The following is a 19,599-nucleotide window of genomic DNA, read 5'->3' on the forward strand; positions in this document are numbered from 1 at the left end:
GTAACTCCAGTTGGTGTCAGAGTTGAATTGCAGGATATCCAGCTGGTGTTGGAGAATTGGTTGGTGTGGGGGAAAAAACCCAAAAATATCTGGTGTCAGGAGCATTGTGTGTGTGAGTAAAGATAGAAATGAGTGTTTTCATAGGCAGAACCTTACTTAGATACTGTCTTTTTTAAAAAGAATTTATCGTTGGTTTACAATATTGTGTTGGTTTCAGGTGTACAGCAAAGTGATTCATTTATATATATATACATATATCCATTCTTTTTCAGATTCTTTTCCCATGTAGGTTATTACAGAATACTGAGTACGAGTTTCCTATGCTATACAGTAGGTCCTTGGTGATCATCTATTTTATGTATAGTAGTGTGTATTTGTTAATCCCAAACTCCTAATTTATCCCTCCCCTCCATGTTTCCCCTTTGGTAACCATACATTTGTTTTCGAAGTCGGTGAGTCTTTCTGTTTTGTAAATAAGTTCATTTGTATCTTTCCTTTTTTTTTTAGATTCCACATATAAGTGATATCATATGATATTTGCCTTTCTCTATCTGACTTGCTTCACTTCGTATGGTAATCTCTAGGTCCATACATGTTGCTACAAATGGCATTATTTCATTCTTTTTTATGGCTGAGTAATATTCCATTGTGTATATTGACTACATCTTCTTTATCCATTCCTCTGTCAGTGGACATCTAGGTTGCTTCTGTGTCTTGGCTATTGTAAATAGTGCTGCAGTGAACATTGGGGTGCATGTATCTTTTCAAACTATGGTTTTCTCTGGATATATGCCCAGTAGTGGGATTGCTGGATCATATGGTAGTTCTAGTTTTAGTTTTATAAGGAACCTCCGTACTGTTCTCCATAGTGGTTGTGCCAGTTCATAGATACTGTCTTTTTATTTTGGGCCACACTACTCGGCTTGTGGGATCTTAGTTCCCCGACCAGGGATGGAAGCTGGGTCTGGCAGTTGAGAGCACCGAGTCCTAACCAATGGACCGTCAGGGAATTCCCTAGATACTGTCTTTATGCTGCTGCTTCTTTTTTTAAATAAATTTATTTATTATTTATTTTTGGCTGCGTTGGGTCTTAGCTGATGCGTGCGGGCTTTTCTCTAGCTGCGGTGAGTGGGTGCTACTCTTCGTAGTGGTGCCTGGGCATCTCATTGCGGTGGCTTCTCGTTGCAGAGCACGGGCTGTAGGCATGCGGGCTTCAGTAGTTGTGGCACGTGGGCTCAGTAGTTGTGGCTAGTGGGCTCTAGAGTGCAGGCTCAGTAGTTGTGGCGCATGGGCTTAGTTGCTCCCCGGCATGTGGGATCTTCCCGGACCAGGGCTGGAACCCATGTCCCCTGCATTGGCAGGTGGATTCTTAACCACTGTGCCACCAGGGAAGCCCTGTCTTTATGCTTCTATATGTCAGAAACTCTTTCAAATTTTATTTGGTTATTTAAAACTTGACTGGATTCTCCATGGCAGAGCTCTGTGTCACATTGTTCTGATTTTACACACACAGACGCAGACACAAACACACACAGAAGAATTGAAAGACCAGGTATGTTAGTCAACGTCTTGTTTTTTCAAGTAAGGGCATTAGAACCCCTCTCCTCCAACAATTATTTGCTGTTATGGTCATTTCATGATAGCACCAAAAAATTAGGAAGTACATGATTTTGTTTTATTTTAAAAAATTTTTATTTACCTGTTTAGTTTTTTGGCCACGCGGCATGCGGGATCTTAGTTCCCCGACCGGAGATCGAACCCGTGCCCCCTGCAGTGGAACTGTGGAGTCTTAACCACTGGACCGCCAGGGAAGTCCCAGGAATACATGATTTTAGAGTTAAGGAAAATTCTGTAGATTAATTATATTTAGCTTTATGGAAAACTTATAACCTTGACCTTATTATTTTCATTTTACTGTTGACTGCTGAAAACTTCATCATGGATTTGGGAACCACTGCTGTACTAGATTAATTGGAAAGAGATGGCAGATGACAGCCATCTGCCATCTCTGCCTCTTTTGCTTGCAGACAGAACATTTTTCTGTCAATACTTACTGTCATTTTGTGCCTCAGAGGGTACAAGAGAAATACGTCTGGATTTCATATGCATTTAGTTGTTACTTCTAGTTTCTTAGTCTCCTCTGTTCTCATAATAGTTACTGTTTAAGATTTGTCCACATTGTTCTTTGGAGCAGTTGTGAACAGATTAGTTCTTTAGCATAGGAAGAGGGCAATTTATGTTGAATCACTCCAGGAAGTCTTTCAGATTTACACATAACTTGAGCTTTAACCTCTTTAGCTGTTGCTCTGTGTGAGTGACATTGGTAAAATGTTTTCACTGTTAGTTACAGGTGGAGTTAGCCTTGATTCCTTCAAAGGTCCTGAGCTCACTACCAATGACTTGCGTGATGTCAAGCAAAAACCGCAGAACTTTGCCTATACTTCATATTTCTTTCCTAAAAGGGCAAATGATTTGTAGTATCCTTCCATTCTACATTTTTAGTGATACTGGTAAGGATTGAGATACTCTTTGGAAAATATTCTTAGGTTTTAGAAAGGTAATATGATAGGGGAGTTGATTTGAGGATGTTTGTTTTTCTGAAAATGAACTCTTCAACCTTCTATTGCATGTAGAGGATACAGGTTGTGAAGAAAACTGAGAGGCAGAAACATAACTTTGACATAACTTGATGTTTTTCAATTGGATAATCCAGCTGGGATGTGAAGAGAAGAATCCACTTTAATTGCTTCAAACCACAAGGTGGTGAACTGAAAATGAGTCCCTTTAAAAAAGGTACAGATTAGATTTCCCCTCTATTAAGGTCCCTCATATTTACCCCACTTGTTACTATCTACCCTTGTTTTATACCTCCTTCTTCCATTTTGTGTTCCATGATATTTTCACTGCACTTTATGGAGAAGTGAGATTGACTGCGGGGCTGAGCACAGTGAGATTGGCCGTGGGTTTAGAAACGTGGTTTACTCTGTCATCAAACGAAAGTAGGACTTCCCTCTCTTGGCTTCTAGGCCTCCTTAGGTAGGAATCAAGAGGAAACGCTTCTTGCTCTGAATAATATCATCCTATCCCAATTCTACACTCCAGAGTAAAGAAGAACTGTGCTTATTCCTGGGAAGATTCGCCATGCCTTCCTTGCCCTAACCCTCACATCCTCACCACCAACCAGTATCTGCTGTGAGACCATCAGCCCCAGGCTCATTATGCCCTTTATTCTTGTTCACACCAGTCTCCACAAGAAACTCAGGGCTTACAGGTTAACTCTCTTCTCCATAGAAAGCCCCAACCCTCTTCTTGGCTTTATTTTTGTCTTTAGTAGGCATCATCTTCTGACGTGCTACATATTTTACTTTGTCTTTTCAATAGAATGTAAATGTCACGGAGGCATGGAGTTTTATCTGTTCATTCGTTGCTATAGATGAACAGTGACCAGCAGTAGGTACTCAAAGGTATTTGTTGAATGAATGCAGCAAATAATTGAATTAAAGAAAACCTTTTGAGGGAGATTAGGAGAAACTCTCAAAGAAATTAAAGCAGTCCTTTCTCAATTGCTTCTCTAGTTTTTTGTTTTTCATTTTTAAAAAATTTTATTGGAGTATAGTTGATTTACAATGTTGTGTTAGTTTTAGGTGTACAGCAAAGTGATTCAGTTATACATATATATATATTCATTCTTTTTCAGGTTCTTTACCCATATAGGTTATTACAGAGTACTGAGTAGAGTTCCCTGTGCTGTACAGTAGGTCCTTGCTGGTTATCTGTTTTATATATGGTAGTGTGTGTGGGTTAATCCCAAGCTCCTAATTTATCCCCCTGCCCCCTGCAACGTTTCCCCTTTACTTCTCTAGTTTTTAATTTTACATTTATTTTTGGCTGCGTTGGGTCTTTGTTTTTGCGCGCGGGCTTTCTCTAGTTGCGGCGAGCGGGGGTTACTCTTCGTTGTGGTGCGTGGGCTTCTCATTGAGGTGGCTTCTCTTGTTGCAGAGCACAGGCGCACGGGCTTCAGTAGTTGTGGCTCGCAGGCTTAGTTGCTCTGCAGTATGTGGGAACTTCCTGGACCAGGGAGCAAACCCGAGTCCGCTGCATTGGCAGGCGGATTCTTAACCACTGTGCCACCAGTGAAGTCCCTCTAGTTTTTAAAATACCTTATTAGATGATTTCTTTTCAGCGTACCTCATTCCCCATAGTAAACATTTTGAGTGAATCAGTATATTATCTTAGCTAATTATTTGTATTTTAAGATCATCTTTTTAAAAAAACAGAAAAATTTCTGAATATAGGCATACTAAGTTACTACTAATTCTAACTCCCATCTCACTCTGGGATGTTTTGTTTAATTGCACCAAAATTCAGAAAAACTTTTGCGTAAACAAATAATCTTTCATTTATTCTGATTGTCTTTGTTTTCATAGGACTTTGCAGCGTCTATTAGATATTTACTAAATATTAGTGAATAATCAGTTGCACAAAGTGTCATTATAGCTTGCAGCCATAGTTTGAGGGGTTTTTAATAGTCTACAACTTCATTCCAACCTGTACACCAGCCACCTATTTCTAAAGTTGAGATCCTTCAAAGGCATTTGGATGTCTTTCACGTACCCTGTCTTTCTAGGCGCTAGCAGAAACACCAGTTTTATTCTCTAAAAGAAACAGACCCACTGGTAAATCCCTAAAGCACATTTGGGGGAACGGGGAATACACTGCTATGGTGTTTCCAAAATTCAATATCTGTTGTCCTTGGCTTGCATACTACTGTTATATCGAACTGTTTCACTTCCAACAGTTATTTCAAAGCATATACAATATGCCTTTCTTGCATTGCATTAAGGATTCTAACATATTTCATCTTCTTTATCCTGGTCTGCCTGGGAAAGTGATAAACAGAAGATGTGAGCCCATGAAATTTATTGTAATCTTCAAGACATTTTTGTTAGTTCAGAAAATAGCTAAAGAAGAAAGCCTATAATGACAGAGCCTTAAGAAATCTTGTCTAATCCACATTTGGTGAAGATCACTTAGATCTTATTGTTAACACAAGTCTACACTGAATTATCTGATATTTTACATTGAGCCCAGCATAATTTACCAACTTAAACTCCTTTTAAAAAAAACCAAAAAACAAAAAACTCCTTTTGACACTGAGAGTGCCTGTCTTACCATACTTTCCCTAGCATTGATTATCATCATCTAACTTATTTTTTGCTAATTTGGTAGGGGAAAAATCATATTGTTTTAATTGCTTTTCTTTGTACAATTTGTTTGATTCTCTTAATGTTAACTTTGCCCTGCTTCCCTTGCCCTGAATGGCACTTGATTTTAGATGTTAGAACCACTTGGAAAGAGGAGAGTAGTGGTGCTCAGTATATCCCTAAGGAGTTTTACAACATTGACCTTCGCCCTTTTTGACAAGATCTTTCTGGGCAAGGGAACAATAATTAAGAGATGAAGAGAGACAAACAAGTTTACTACTGGAAAGTGGTAAAGAAACCTAGGGTCATTTCATCTTGCTATAGACTCCCATACCTAAACCCAAATCCTTACTCTCCTTCCCAGTGAGATATGTAGCCAAGGAGCTATCCAACAATGTACTAGTATGTCTTGCTGCGTTAACCTAAGACTTCATTTTTAAAATCTTATTTTAGGGAACATACATAAATTATAAAAGAGCATATATTCTCATTAAAAGAAATCAAGCAATACAGAAGAGAATTAAATAGAAATAAAAGCACCCATTCCTTCTTCTATCCCTTCTATCCCACCCTCCTGTGGTACAAATAGGGATTTACAGGAATTTCATCCTGATCGTAAATATAATTTAGTGGCATTTTGGTGTCAGTGAGACTTTAGTTCAAGGTGATCCTGTAAACTCCAGGAGGGATTATATAAACTCCCCAAATGTCTGTTTTGTTCCATACTACTTAGTGCAGTGCCCGCATATGGTAGATGTCAAATATTTGAGGACAGTTTCATTGTAAGGCGAGAAAAGGAAAAGAATTGAAAGACTCTTAACAGAGCGTTGTCTGGCCATCAGGCTTTGGGGTATTAGATTTCTGGAGAAGCGCAAGGGTTCTCAGCACTGGCTGCATGTTAGACTATCACTTGGAGAGCTTAGCAAAATACCAGTGCTTAGGTCTCACACCCCAGTGATTCTGCTTTGATTAGTCTGGATGAGACCCCAGCATCAGTGTGTTAGAATCTTCCCTGGTAATGCTGATGTGCAGCAGTGGTGAAGAACTACTGAACCATAAACAGTTGTTGCTTACTGAATGTTAATTGAGGAGATCTGTGCTTTACCTAATTCTTTAAAAGTCCTTTATGCTTTGGAGGACACTTTTATTTTTATAGAGATTATCGTCCTAATTATGTTTCGCTATATTAAAAATATTTTGCATTTCCTTATATACAACATATATAGTAAGCACATGGATAATCAAAGAATTACTTAATTACTTGTACATTAAGATAATCATTAGGCTTCCTGATGCTAGAAAATATATTTCCTTCATCTTAGGACCATGACATTTTATATGGTATACTTTCTTTTTTAAAGGCCCATTAATCCTAATGGAAAACTGGCATTTAAGCAGTAGAGAAAACAAATCATATTAAAGAGCTTAGCAAAAATGTTTAAAAAAAAATCTGAATACATTTGTATGATGTTTTCTTTTCTATGCCAAACTAAGTGACTCAACTTGTTTATTCTGTGTTATTCCAGTCATCAAAAATGTTAAGATGTTCAGCTGATGCAAATAAAAAATAAAAGCAATTTAGGGACTTCCCTGGTGGCCCAGTGCGTAAGACTTGGCGCTCCCAATGCAGGGGGCCCAGGTTTGATCCCTGGTCGGGGAGCTAGATCCCACATGCTGCGACAAAGATCCTGTGTGCTGCAACTGAGACCCGGTGCAGCCTAAATAAATAAATATTAAAAAATTAAAAGCAATTTAAGTAAATAGATTCCATCCAAATTATTAATTTCATGTTTGGGACAAAAACCAGAGGAACAGAATATTTAATGTAAGCTTTCTTTACTATGCTGTAAACCTGTTTTTTTTTAAAGTGTGTGTATTCTTTACCTCTCCTTCTCTTGCCCTTCCCCAACTTTTCCCCAAAAAGGAGACTGTAACTGTGTTGTTTGTAATAAACTTAAATGCCGGAATAACTGTCAGAATAACTAGTAGTGATGAGTAGTTTTAAGGTTAAACCATAAACAGTGCAACATTAATGAAGTGTGGTGTAAATAAATTTGTAGCTAAACGCTTCTTAACTTTGGCTTTCTCTTATACATTTTTATTTTTTGTATATCCATTTCAAAATCACTATGACATCTTAGTTATATAATCAAAATCTTGGCAGGTTGCAGCAGGAAAAGCATAGCCAACCCTGAGCATAATTATGCTTATTTGAGGAAATATTAGACTTGGTGCCAGGTTAAGCTGCATGGGTATTAAGAGATAATAATGAGAAACCCAACTAATGCTTGGCTTTGATTAGACCTTCTCTGCCAATAACATAAGTGATAAGACAGTTTATATTAAATTTAATATCTATTCACTCCCTAAAATATAATAACTTAATAATTATAATAAAATATAGTCTATCCAAATATAAGTATAAAATAGTCTGATAAGATGTGAACTCAGTTCATAGTCAGAAAATGCTCACTAATGATGATGGAAAGTATCTTAGCTTTCTGTAGATTCTCATGTATAAGCAACAGCCTTTGTTCTGCTATTGCTGAATTATTTTTATTCTAAATGGAAAAAACATTAAAAACATGGGATTTATATGCTGTGTTTTTTTACTGCTTGCTAAAAATTCAGCTGTTCATTTGCTTGAAATTTGAAGGCCAGACAGTGGGTTCTAAAATGCAATTTACTGTTTCATAGATCAGTCCAAAAACTAAATCTAGTATGTGTGTTCCACTATCTTTCTGAGGTATACTACTGATTAGGAATGCAAAATACATCTAATTATTATTTTTTCCTTTGTCTAGTGTCATAATTAATCTGATTGGGTCAGTTTAGAGCATTATTCTGAAAACATTCTGTAAGAAGAATTCTAGTCTCTTAGAAGAGTAACAATTAAAATCTTTTCTAGTCACATTCTGGGCTAAAGGTAGATTTTATGTGTGACTTTATTTTTAAATAATACTTTCCCATGATAAACTATTAAAACAGTACAAAAGCATATAAAATGGAAAAGTAACAAGTTCCTTGTTCCACCTAAGGAAAATTCACTGTTAACTATTTCTTGGGTGTACTTCCACAGAGTTTTACACATACATCTTTTCCCTTTTCTTTAGAAACACCTCCCCACCACAAAGCTGTACTATGCACTATGTATAAATATCTGTTATTCTTTTATTTTTTAATTGAAATATAGTTGATTTACAATATTATGTTTCATGTGTGCTACATAATGATTTGACATTTGCATGCATTTTTTTTTATTTGCATGCATTATGAAGTGATCACCATGATTAGTCTGGTGTCATGATAGCCATCTGTCTCCGTACAAAGTTATTACAATATTATTGACCATATTCCTTATGCTATTCTTTTTACTGGCTGCAGAGATTTCCATTGTATGGAACTTTCATAAGTTATTTAACTGATCCCATTTTATTGAACATTTAAGTTTCTTTTTATTTTATGATTTTGCTATTACAGTAACTTCCTGGTAGATATCTCTTAATAATTATATGACTATATGTAGAATAGAATTCTTAGGTTATTCTAAAACATCATATCTTGTGATATAGGTTTATACCTCAATAATTAGACCGAATCTTTGGTGGGCTGCCTTGTTATTGGCATCTTTCTCATGAAATTGGAATTCAGAAGCAATATTTAATTTATTACTTTAATAAGCTAATTTAGGGGAGTAGTTCCAATTAATTCAGATTTTACCTTGGGAAGTGTGTGCACCTTGCCTGTGTGTACAAAAGATAAATACTTAGAAAAGGTGAGAGTGCTGGACCATCATTCTATTTCAAATCTAGTATTATATAATGACCTACTATTTACACACTGACCTGTATTCTAAGCATTTTATTTCTATCCTTTTAATCATCTGAGCAATCCATTGAGGTAGGTACTAGCATCCTCATTTAATGGTAGATGAGACTGAAGTTTAGAGAGGTTAAATGACTTGCCCCAGGTACCAGAACCGGGCATGCAAAAACTCTATTCTTAAAGGTAACTGTAGAATTCATATTTCTTGTTTTGTTGTTGTAGTCCTCACAGTGAAGCAATGTTTTTAATCATTCAGAACCCAGGGAAAGATAATGGAAGAAAATAAGATATGCCTCTTATTCTTGAAAATTAATGCTCCCATTTTCCTACCACATCCAACTTTTTGGATTCATATAAAAAGTGTTGTACAGTGTAAATAAGTAATGCAATTGAAGGATGAAACTTTAATTTGGAATAGCATTATGCTTCATGCTGTAATACAAGCTTTTGAGAATAGGCTGAAATGTGAACTTCAACGATAACAAAATTTCTGATAAAGGGACCCTTTGCAAAAAGTTAAAAGATAATAACATATTTTATATCCAATAGTTTGGGTATGACAATGTTTTATGTATTTATCCAGCATAATTTGCCCTTTCTTTTGTGAATGGAAATCCCTGTTTTGCTAATTAGAGTGTAGCCAGCATAATTTACTTAAAAAAAATACTCAGGATTATCATTTTACTCATTTATAGTACTGTGATTTATTTATTTATTTATTATATATTTATTTTTAGCTACATTGGGTCTTCATTGCTGCGCATGGGCTTTTCTCTAGTTGCGGCAGTGGGCTTATCATTGAGGTGGCTTCTCTTGCTGCGGACCATGGGCTCTAGGCGCGCGGGCTCAGTAGTTGTGGCTCGGAGGCTCTAGAGCGCAGGCTCAGTAGTTGTGGCGCACAGGCTTAGTTGCTCTGCATCAGGTGGGATCTTCCCAGACCAGGGCTCGAACCCATGTCCTCTGCATTGGCAGGCGGATTCTTTTTTTTTTTTTTTTCTTTAGTGGGGAAGGAGGAGAGAGGGGAGGAGAGGGGAAGGGAAGGGAGGAGAGGAGGGAAGGAGGGAGGAAAAAAAAGTGTCTCCAGCAGGCGGATTCTTAACCACTGTGCCACCAGGGATGTCCCAGTACTGTGATTTAACAGGCTGATTATCTTAAGTACTCTTGGAGTATACTAAAGACAGGGATCCCAAAACAACTCAAAATTCTGTCTGCTTTTAGGTTTACTTTTCCTTTATCACTAACAGCTTTATACCAAAAGCTATCTCAAAACAGCAGATTCTCAAAAACAAAAAAGATTGATGATGACTCAAAAGTGTACATATATGACTGGGCAGAAGAAAACTTCAACATCTCCATTGCTACAGGACTTCTTTGCAATTAGCTTGCAGAACTTGATTCTCCTCAAACTGTTGTGATTGCTCTGCATATCCTATAAATTATTTACACCCTGATGGTACAAAATGGCTACATTAATGGCACCTCTGGCTCCACATGGTATCAAGAACTTTAATAATTCATCTTTTATTACAGCTACGTCCCTGTAGATTAGCATGAGTGGGAACTGAGTATAACACTGAGCTAAGTAAGGCCTTCTCTGAGACCTTTACTCTCCAAACATCGTATCCATAAATATTCAGATGTTAGTGCTGTTAAAAAATAAAGATTATTGACTGTTAAAAAGCTAGACTCTTTAGGTTATATTTGTCAAGCATTAGATTACTTCACGTATTTAAGTGCATTTTAAGGATATTTCAAGGGGAAAATCTTTGAAAGACATTCTCCATTTCAGGACTTGAACTTAAAAAACAAAAACAAACAGATAAACTAGCATTAGTTTATGTGAACTAAATGAAATTAATGACTGGCCACTGGCAAGAATAGAGACTTTCATTTTGAAAATTATTCAAATTCTTAATCTAAGAGTTTTACATCTGATATTTGAAGTCTTCAAATTTATCTTCTCAGTCTTTTTGGACTACCTTAAAAAAATAAATTGGAAATTTCTTATGGAGAGCAAAAGTGTGTCTGTGTACCTTCATATACCCATGTCATATTAAATGCCAGAGTGAAATTTAGGTATAAAATAAAGTTAATTTACGCATTTTTCAGTGAAGGATAGTAGTTGAGTTGATGTTGAATTTATGTTTACCATTTTGAAGTGACTCCACAGAGTACTACAAATGTTGCTTTCAAAAAAGACAAAAAGGTTACTAAAGTTGACAGTGGTTGTAACCTTAGCACTTAGCACAGTGTCTGGCACATGGTTCAGTAAATGCTTATTGCATGAATACCTGGTGATCAGATCAATCCATATAATTCTAGTTACACATCTGGTATTTTGAGAAAACAACTATACGATTTATACTAGTTGCTTTCTATGATAGTACCACTTTGGGAGTGTATTTCAGTTCACTGTTAGTGTTTTTTTTTTTTTTTTTTCCACTGTTAGTGTTTTTTAATCTGTTCAATGTGGATTTGTTGCAGAAAAGTCCAGAGAGCCTCATTATATGCGGTTCTGACCTATGAGGCATATATTCTTTTTTCTTTTTAAATTAATTAATTAATTAATTAATTTTTGGCTGCGTTGGGTCTGTGTTGCTGCGCGTGGGCTTTCCCTAGTTGCGGCGAGCGGGGGCTACTCTTCATTGCGGTGCACAGGCTTCTCATTGCGGTGGCTTCTCTTGTTGTGGAGCACAGGATCCAGGTGCGTGGGCTTCAGTAGTTGTGGCACACGGGCTCAGTAGTCGTGGCTCACGGGCTCTAGAGCACAGGCTCAGCAGTTGTGGCACACGGGCTTAGCTGCTCTGCGGCATGTGGGATCCTCCTGGACCAGGGCTTGAATCTGTGTCCCCTGCATTGGCAGGCGGATTCTTAACCACGGAGCCACCAGGGAAGCCCGAGGCATATATTCTTTTTTTTTAAAAATAAATTTATTTATTTTATTTATTTATTTTTGGCTGCATTGGGTCTTTGTTGCTGTGCGCAAGTTTTCTCTAGTTGCGGTGAGCAGGGGCTACTCTTTGTGGCAGTGTGCAGGCTTCTCATTGCAGTGGCTTCTCTTCTTTTGGAGCATGGGCTCTAGGTGCGCGGGCTTCAGTAGTTGTGGCACGTGGGCTCAGTAGTTGTGGTTCGCAGGCTCTAGAGCGCAGGCTCAGTAGTTGTGGCGCACGGACTTAGTTGCTCCTTGGTGTGTGGGATCTTCCGGATCAGGGCTGGAACCCGTGTCCCCTGCATTGGCAGGCGGATTCTTAACCACTGCGCCACCAGGGAAGCCCTGAGGCATATATTCTTAAGACAGCATTAGTCTGTAGAGAGGCTCCAAATTATTTCAGGTATCTTTTGGATTCCATCAAAAAGCATTAGAAAAGGAGAAGTAACCACTGACACTGCAGAAATACAAACGATCATGAGAGATTACTACAGGCAACTCTATGCCAATAAAATGGACAACCTGGAAGAAATGGACAGATTCTTAGAAATGCACAATGTTCCAAGACTGAACCAGGAAGAAATAGAAAATATGAACAGACCAATCACAAGCACTGAAATTGAAACTGTGATTAAAAACCTTCCAACAAACAAAAGCCCAGGACCAGATGGCTTCACAGGCGAATTCTGTCAAACATTTAGAGAAGAGTTAACACCTATCCTTCTCAAACTCTTCCAAAATATTGCAGAGGGAGGAACACGCCCAAACTCATTCTACGAGGCTACCATCACCCTGATACCAAAACCAGACAAAGATGTCACAAAGAAAGAAAACTACAGGCCCATATCACTGATGAACATAGATGCAAAAATCCTCAAGAAAATACTAGCAAACAGAATCCAACAGCACATTAAAAGGATCATACACCACGATCAAGTGGGGTTTATTCCGTGAATGCAAGGATTCTTCAATATATGCAAATCAATCAACGTGATACACCATATTAACAAACTGAAGGAGAAAAACCATATGATCATCTCAATAGATGCAGAAAAAGCTTTCGACAAAATTCAACACCCATTTATGATAAAAGCCCTGCAGAAAGTAGGCATAGAGGGAACTTTCCTCAACATAATAAAGGCCGTATATGACAAACCCACAGCCAACATCATCCTCAATGGTGAAAAACTGAAAGCATTTCCACTAAGATCCAGAACAAGACAAGGTTGCCCACTCTCACCACCATTATTCAACATAGTTTTGGAAGTTTTAGCCACAGCAATGAGAGAAGAAAAAGAAATAAAAGGAATCCAAATCGGAAAAGAAGAAGTAAAGCTGTCACTGTTTGCAGATGACATGATGCTATACATAGAGAATCCTAAAGATGCTACCAGAAAACTACTAGAGCTAATCAATGAATTTGGTAAAGTAGCAGGATACAAAATTAATGCACAGAAATCTCTGGCATTCCTGTACACTAATGATGAAAAATCTGAAAGTGAAATTAAGAAAACACTCCCGTTTACCATTGCACCAAAAAGAATAAAATATCTAGGAATAAACCTACCTAAGGAGACAAAAGACCTGTATGCAGAAAATTATAAGACTCTGATGAAAGAAATTAAAGATGATACAAATAGATGGAGAGATATACCATGTTCTTGGATTGGAAGAATCAACATTGTGAAAATGACTCTACTACCCAAAGCAATCTACAGATTCAATGCAATCCCTATCAAACTACCACTGGCATTTTTCACAGAACTAGAACAAAAAATTTCACAATTTGTATGGAAACACAAAAGACCCCGAATAGCCAAAGCAATCTTGAGAACGAAAAATGGAGCTGGAGGAATCAGGCTCCCTGACTTCAGACTATATTACAAAGCTACAGTAATCAAGACAGTTTGGTACTGGCACAAAAACAGAAATATAGATCAATGGAACAGGATAGAAAGCCCAGACATAAACCCACGCACATATGGTCACCTTATCTTTGATAAAGGAGGCAAGCATATACAGTGGAGAAAAGACAGCCTCTTCAATAAGTGGTGCTGGGAAAATTGGACAGATACATGTAAAAGTATGAAATTAGAACACTCCTTGACACCATACACAAAAATAAACTCAAAATGGATTAAAGACCTAAGTGTAAGGCCAGACACTTTCAAACTCTTAGAGGAAAACATAGGCAGAACACTCTATGACATAAATCACAGCAAGATCCTTTTTGACCCAGCTTCTAGAGAAATGGAAATAAAAACACAGATAAACAAATGGGACCTAATGAAACTTAAAAGCTTTTGCACAGCAAAGGAAACCATAAACAAGACGAAAAGACAACCCTCAGAATGGGAGAAAATATTTGCAAATGAAGCAACTGACAAAAGATTAATCTCCAAGATTTATAAGCAGCTCATGCAGCTCAATAACAAAAAAACAACCCAATCCAAAAATGGGCAGAAGACCTAAATAGACATTTCTCCAAAGAAGATATACAGATTGCCAACAGACACATGAAAGAATGCTCAACATTATTAATCATTAGAGAAATGCAAATCAAAACTACAATGAGATATCATCTCACACCGGTCAGAATGGCCATCATCAAAAAATCTAGAAACAATAAATGCTGGAGAGGGTGTGGAGAAAAGGGAACACTCTTGCACTGTTGGTGGGAATGTAAATTGATACAGCCACTATGGAGAACAGTATGGAGGTTCCTTAAAAAACTACAAATAGAACTACCATACGACCCAGCAATCCCACTACTGGGCATATACCCTGAGAAAACCATAATTCAAAAAGAGTCATGTATCAAAATGTTCATTGCAGCTCTATTTACAATAGCCAGGACATGGAAGCAACCTAAGTGTCCATCATCGGATGAATGGATAAAGAAGATGTGGCACATATGTACAATGGAATATTACTCAGCCATAAAAAGAAATGAAATGGAGGTATTTGTAGTGAGGTGGATAGAGTTAGAGTCTGTCACACAGAGTGAAGTAAGTCAGAAAGAGAAAAACAAATACAGTATGCTAACACATATATATGGAATCTAAGGGAAAATAAAGGTCATGAAGAACCTAGTGGCAAGATGGGAATAAAGACACAGACCTACTAGAGAATGGACTTGAGGATATGGGGAGGGGGAGGGGTAAGATGTGACAGGGTGAGAGAGTGGCATAGACATATATACACTACCAAATGTAAAATAGATAGCTAGTGGGAAGCAGCCGCATAGCGCAGGGAGATCAGCTTGGTGCTTTGTGACCACCTAGAGGGTTGGGATAGGGAGGGTGGGAGGGAGGGAGATGCAAGAGGGAAGAGATATGGGAACATATGTATATGTATAACTGATTCACTTTGTTATAAAGCAGAAACTAATACACTATTGTAAAGCAATTGTACTCCAATAAAGATGTTTAAAAAAAAAAAAAAGCATTAGAGGTTTTTCAAACACACAGAGAAAATTATTCTTTCACCCAGTAGAGACAGTGGACAGTTTTCACTGATACTGAATATATAGTGGTTTATACTCTGTATAAATTGAGTTTAATCTGATTGCTTTAGATTTCTTTAATAATGGTTTTCTTTAAAACTGATTGTCTGGTCATCATTGACATCCATGAGAGAAATATAGGGGATAGTACAATCAAAAGTTATACTGTCGGGCCTCCCTGGTGGCGCAGTGGTTGAGAATCTGCCTGCCAATGCAGGGGACACGGGTTCGAGCCCTGGTCTGGGAAGATCCCACATGCCGCAGAGCAACTGGGCCCGTGAGCCACAACTACTGAGCCTGCGCGTCTGGAGCCTGTGCTCCACAACAAGAGAGGCCGCGATAGTGAGAGACCCGCGCACCGTGATGAAGAGTGGCTCCCGCTCACCGCAACTAGAGAAAGCCCTCGCACAGAAACGAAGACCCAACACAGCCAAAAAATTAAATTAATTAATTAATTAATTAAAAAAAAAGTTATACTGTCAAGGAGGTTAGGGTTTGGAAAGGCATTAGAGGCACTGATTAAAATGAAAGCCCTTAATATGTAAAAGGAAAATTCCAGAAAGCATGAGATGTAGAAGTAAATGATGCTGTGGTAGCCTACTATACAGATGATATTAGCTGTTTGCCAGACCAGCCACCTTGGAGTAGAATATGGAGTATCTAACTTAAATTAGAGCAGTCGCACTTCTCCTTAAGTTGAAACATCACAGTAAATAAACATCTTTTCACTCGTGTGAAATTCTGTGTTTGTTGTTCGGTAGCAAGTGTGAATTGGACGACAGTGTTTGCGTATAAGATTTTTATGTGGAGTGAATTCATGTTTTTCTCTCTTAACATTTCCCAACACACCCCTCCATTCATGAGTGTCCTTGAGCTGATACCTGGTGCCACATATCTTAGAATAAAGGTTTTAGAACTGTGTGAAAAAGTGACAGTTTGATCTAGCCTTAGTTATATTATGGTGTAAATTAAGCTCTTAAATGAAAGTGGCTAGGTGTTACAGATGGACAGACACGAAACTAGCTGAGAACAAATTGTTGTGCTGTGATAGAGACATCGTTCAAAACTGCATGCATCTGTCAACTGCCCGTCGTGGTACAGTGAGATAAAGTGATCTGTAATGTTTCTCTAGTGTATCCCTATTGCTAGCCATATTGTAATGTGTAATACATCTCTTGGGCAGACAGCTTGTGTGGGCTAGATTCCACCTCAGTCTTGAAAATATGCCAGAAAACAGCAAGGTGAATTTTTAAGCCTATTTAAATATCTAGACTCATGACTAATTTCAGTGAAATCTCTGCTGTATCTAATAAACTACTCACTAGAAGTGAGATGGAATTTCAAGTTTTTGACTTCCTCACTTATTAGCTGTGTGACCTTGGATTGACAAATTCAAGGTCACACAGCAAATTCAATTCAAATTCAAAATCTCTGTCTGTTTCTGTGTCTGGAAAGTGAGGATTGTAAAAGTATTTGCCTCATAAATTTGTTGTGTGGATTTAGGCAGATTATATGTATAAAGTGCAAAGAAGAGTGCCTGGCACTTAATAAATGTTAGCTGCTGCCACCACCACCACCATCATCATCATTAACGTAACTTGGAGTGAGATGAATTTCCCTTCCCTGAAGCTAGATTGCTTTTTTTGCTTTTAAGGAAGACTACATCTCTGTCAAGGATGTGGTCAACCCCAATTCTAATACAGAAGCTCACTGTCTTGACTTGTGAAATCTAATCCATCTTCAAGTTTATCTACAGCTAAAGTATAATATATATTATAATATATATTATGTAAAGTATATATTACTTTAAAAGTATATATTACTTTATATTATGTTACTTTAAAAGTATATATTTCTTTCAAAAGTATGTAAAGCATACTGCATTATAGTAAAGTGTAACATAATCACTAGAAGGGATAAAGAAACTATAATATCGCTGTGGAATGATCTACAAGATGTGTTGTTAAGTGAAAAAACCAAGGGGCAAAATAATGTGTAAATTATTCTACCATTTGTGTAAAACTTTTCTGGTACATGCATAAAGTATCTGACAGGCTGTAAAAGAAATGGTATATTTTCACTTGTTGCTGTTGGGGAGGGAAATTGGATGGCTGGAGACAAGGGTGGGAGACTTTTTACTGTATATCCTTTTATACTTTTTGATTATTGAACCATGTGAATGTATTTCCTAGTTAGTAAAAACAAAAACAAAAAACCCTCATAAAAAGGAGAAAGTAAAAGAGCTATTTTGAAATCTACATAAATTTTTATTCATCCTTTATAAACATTTCTTTTTATCTGTACTACTCAAATTCACATTTGATAGGGCTTTTAGATTCCTATTTTCGTTTCGTTTTTTGTTTTTGTTTTCCTTTTCTTTAAGTGTGCTTTCCAGGGCTAAACTAAGAATGATCTCTTATCCTCCATTTAGGGATTTGAGTCATAATCGGTTGTCTAACTGGAACATCAGCTTGGAATCTCAAACATTACAAGAAGTGTAAGTTATTTTTATTTATTTAAACTTACATTAAATTCTTTGAGGTGATTTGATGAATTATGAATTTCAGGATGTTCAATGCAAAAATGTCAAAAAATTGAAGGAAAGAAAACTTTAGATTAAAACATGTTTAAAAGCCTAAACTTGTCTTTGGCTTTGTTAGTATCACAAACTCTCTGGGTATTATGCCATTGCATTGGTGATTTCAAGTTGTAAACTGCGTAGAAATACTTTTCTACTTCCTTGGGGCCTAATGTAAGATTTTCCCTCTTCAGAGTGAATATATTTTATTTTTTTTTTGCCAGAGTTTCAGCCAGTGAAACTCTGTATTGTGTAAATTTTTTTTTTTTTTAATGTTTTGACTTGTCTAAGGTGGAAGCATCATGTCTGAAGTAGGTTTATATGAAATACAATATTTTTGGTATCACCTGGAATATGATAGTTAATATAGTTCAGTTTTCCTCTTCATTGAAGTTTTTCCTTTAGTACTGAGATGTATTATTATGTAGTTTCTGGAGAGAAGTTTCTAAAATATTACTAATATCAGTTATTGCATTGTGGTATTCCCAGAGGCACAACTGTTGAGGCCTGTTTACCTCTATACTAAACACCCTCAGAATCCTCAGATGAATTTTTCTTTTGAATTTCTTTCTGACAAGGGGTACTTTGTGCTCTCATTGTCTCTGCATTCTCTCCTTCCCTGCCTCAAATTGGCTGCCCCTAATCTGCTGTGGACGGAATGAACAATTGACAAGCTTATTAGCTGAAAAAGTAGGTCCTGAGGAAAGGAAAATGCTCAGTGGGAAGTGCATGAGCTTTATTATTTATTACATGGACTTTGTAACTTCAGTTGGTTACTTGGAGGCCTTTTACTTCTGGCTTCTTTTCTGTATTCTAGATTGTTGAGGTTGTTCAGTGATTGAAAAACAGGTTGGTGAGATGTGATTGCATTAGATTTGCTACTAAAACAATTGAGATAATCTGTTAGGTCTGTGGTCTCAAGCAACTTTCCCTAACTTTGAGTAACAAAAAAATATGTGTGTGTGCGTGTCTATTTCAAAAATTTACTTAATTAACTTATATATAAATTTATTTTATTTATTATAAATAAATATATAGAGAGAGATATGAATTATTCTTTCTTTGTTTAAGAAGGACTTAAATTAGCTGTCATAAAAGTAACTATTCAAAGAACCTTGCTGGGATTAAAAATATTTAATGTGCAAAATATTTCCTAACCTTTCTAATATTGGTATCAAATCATAGATCTATACCATGAAAACATTTTTTTATTAAAATCGCTGATTTCTCAGCAGAAAATATTTAGTCTAACTCATTCTGGGTCATAGGCTTTTTTCAAATTTGGCATTTATCCTAAAGAATATGTACTAGCCAGAAACTAGAACTCGAGGTAGCATTTCCCTCACTAAATTTTTATATCTATTTTTCCCCCTACTCAGGAAAATGAATTATAATGAGCTAACTGAAATCCCATATTTTGGAGAACCAACCACTAATATTACTCTTCTCTCTTTGTAAGTAAATAAGATTTCAGGTCTTTTACTTAAATTATGCATAGTACACAGTTTTTTTGTTTTTGTTTTAGGTACCCTTGTTGTTGATCCTAATTATTTAACAT

General features: G+C 36.9%; 1 protein-coding gene across 4 annotated transcripts in view; it reads left to right on the plus strand.

Moving 5' to 3' along the window:
• LRIG2 (leucine rich repeats and immunoglobulin like domains 2) overlaps positions 1-19,599 on the plus strand; it is a 75,093-nt gene that overhangs the window by 15,245 nt on the left and 40,249 nt on the right. For 3 of the 4 annotated variants that reach the window (XM_036867398.1, XM_036867418.1, XM_036867426.1), the window contains exons 2-3: positions 17,895-17,960; positions 19,421-19,495. In XM_036867398.1, the coding sequence (XP_036723293.1) occupies positions 17,895-17,960; positions 19,421-19,495 (141 nt within the window). The remainder of the gene's footprint in view (positions 1-17,894; positions 17,961-19,420; positions 19,496-19,599) is intronic. The other variant, XM_036867408.1, reaches the window with a different exon arrangement.

The sequence above is a fragment of the Balaenoptera musculus genome, chromosome 1, assembly GCF_009873245.2.
Source record: "Balaenoptera musculus isolate JJ_BM4_2016_0621 chromosome 1, mBalMus1.pri.v3, whole genome shotgun sequence".
Taxonomy (NCBI): domain Eukaryota; kingdom Metazoa; phylum Chordata; class Mammalia; order Artiodactyla; family Balaenopteridae; genus Balaenoptera; species Balaenoptera musculus.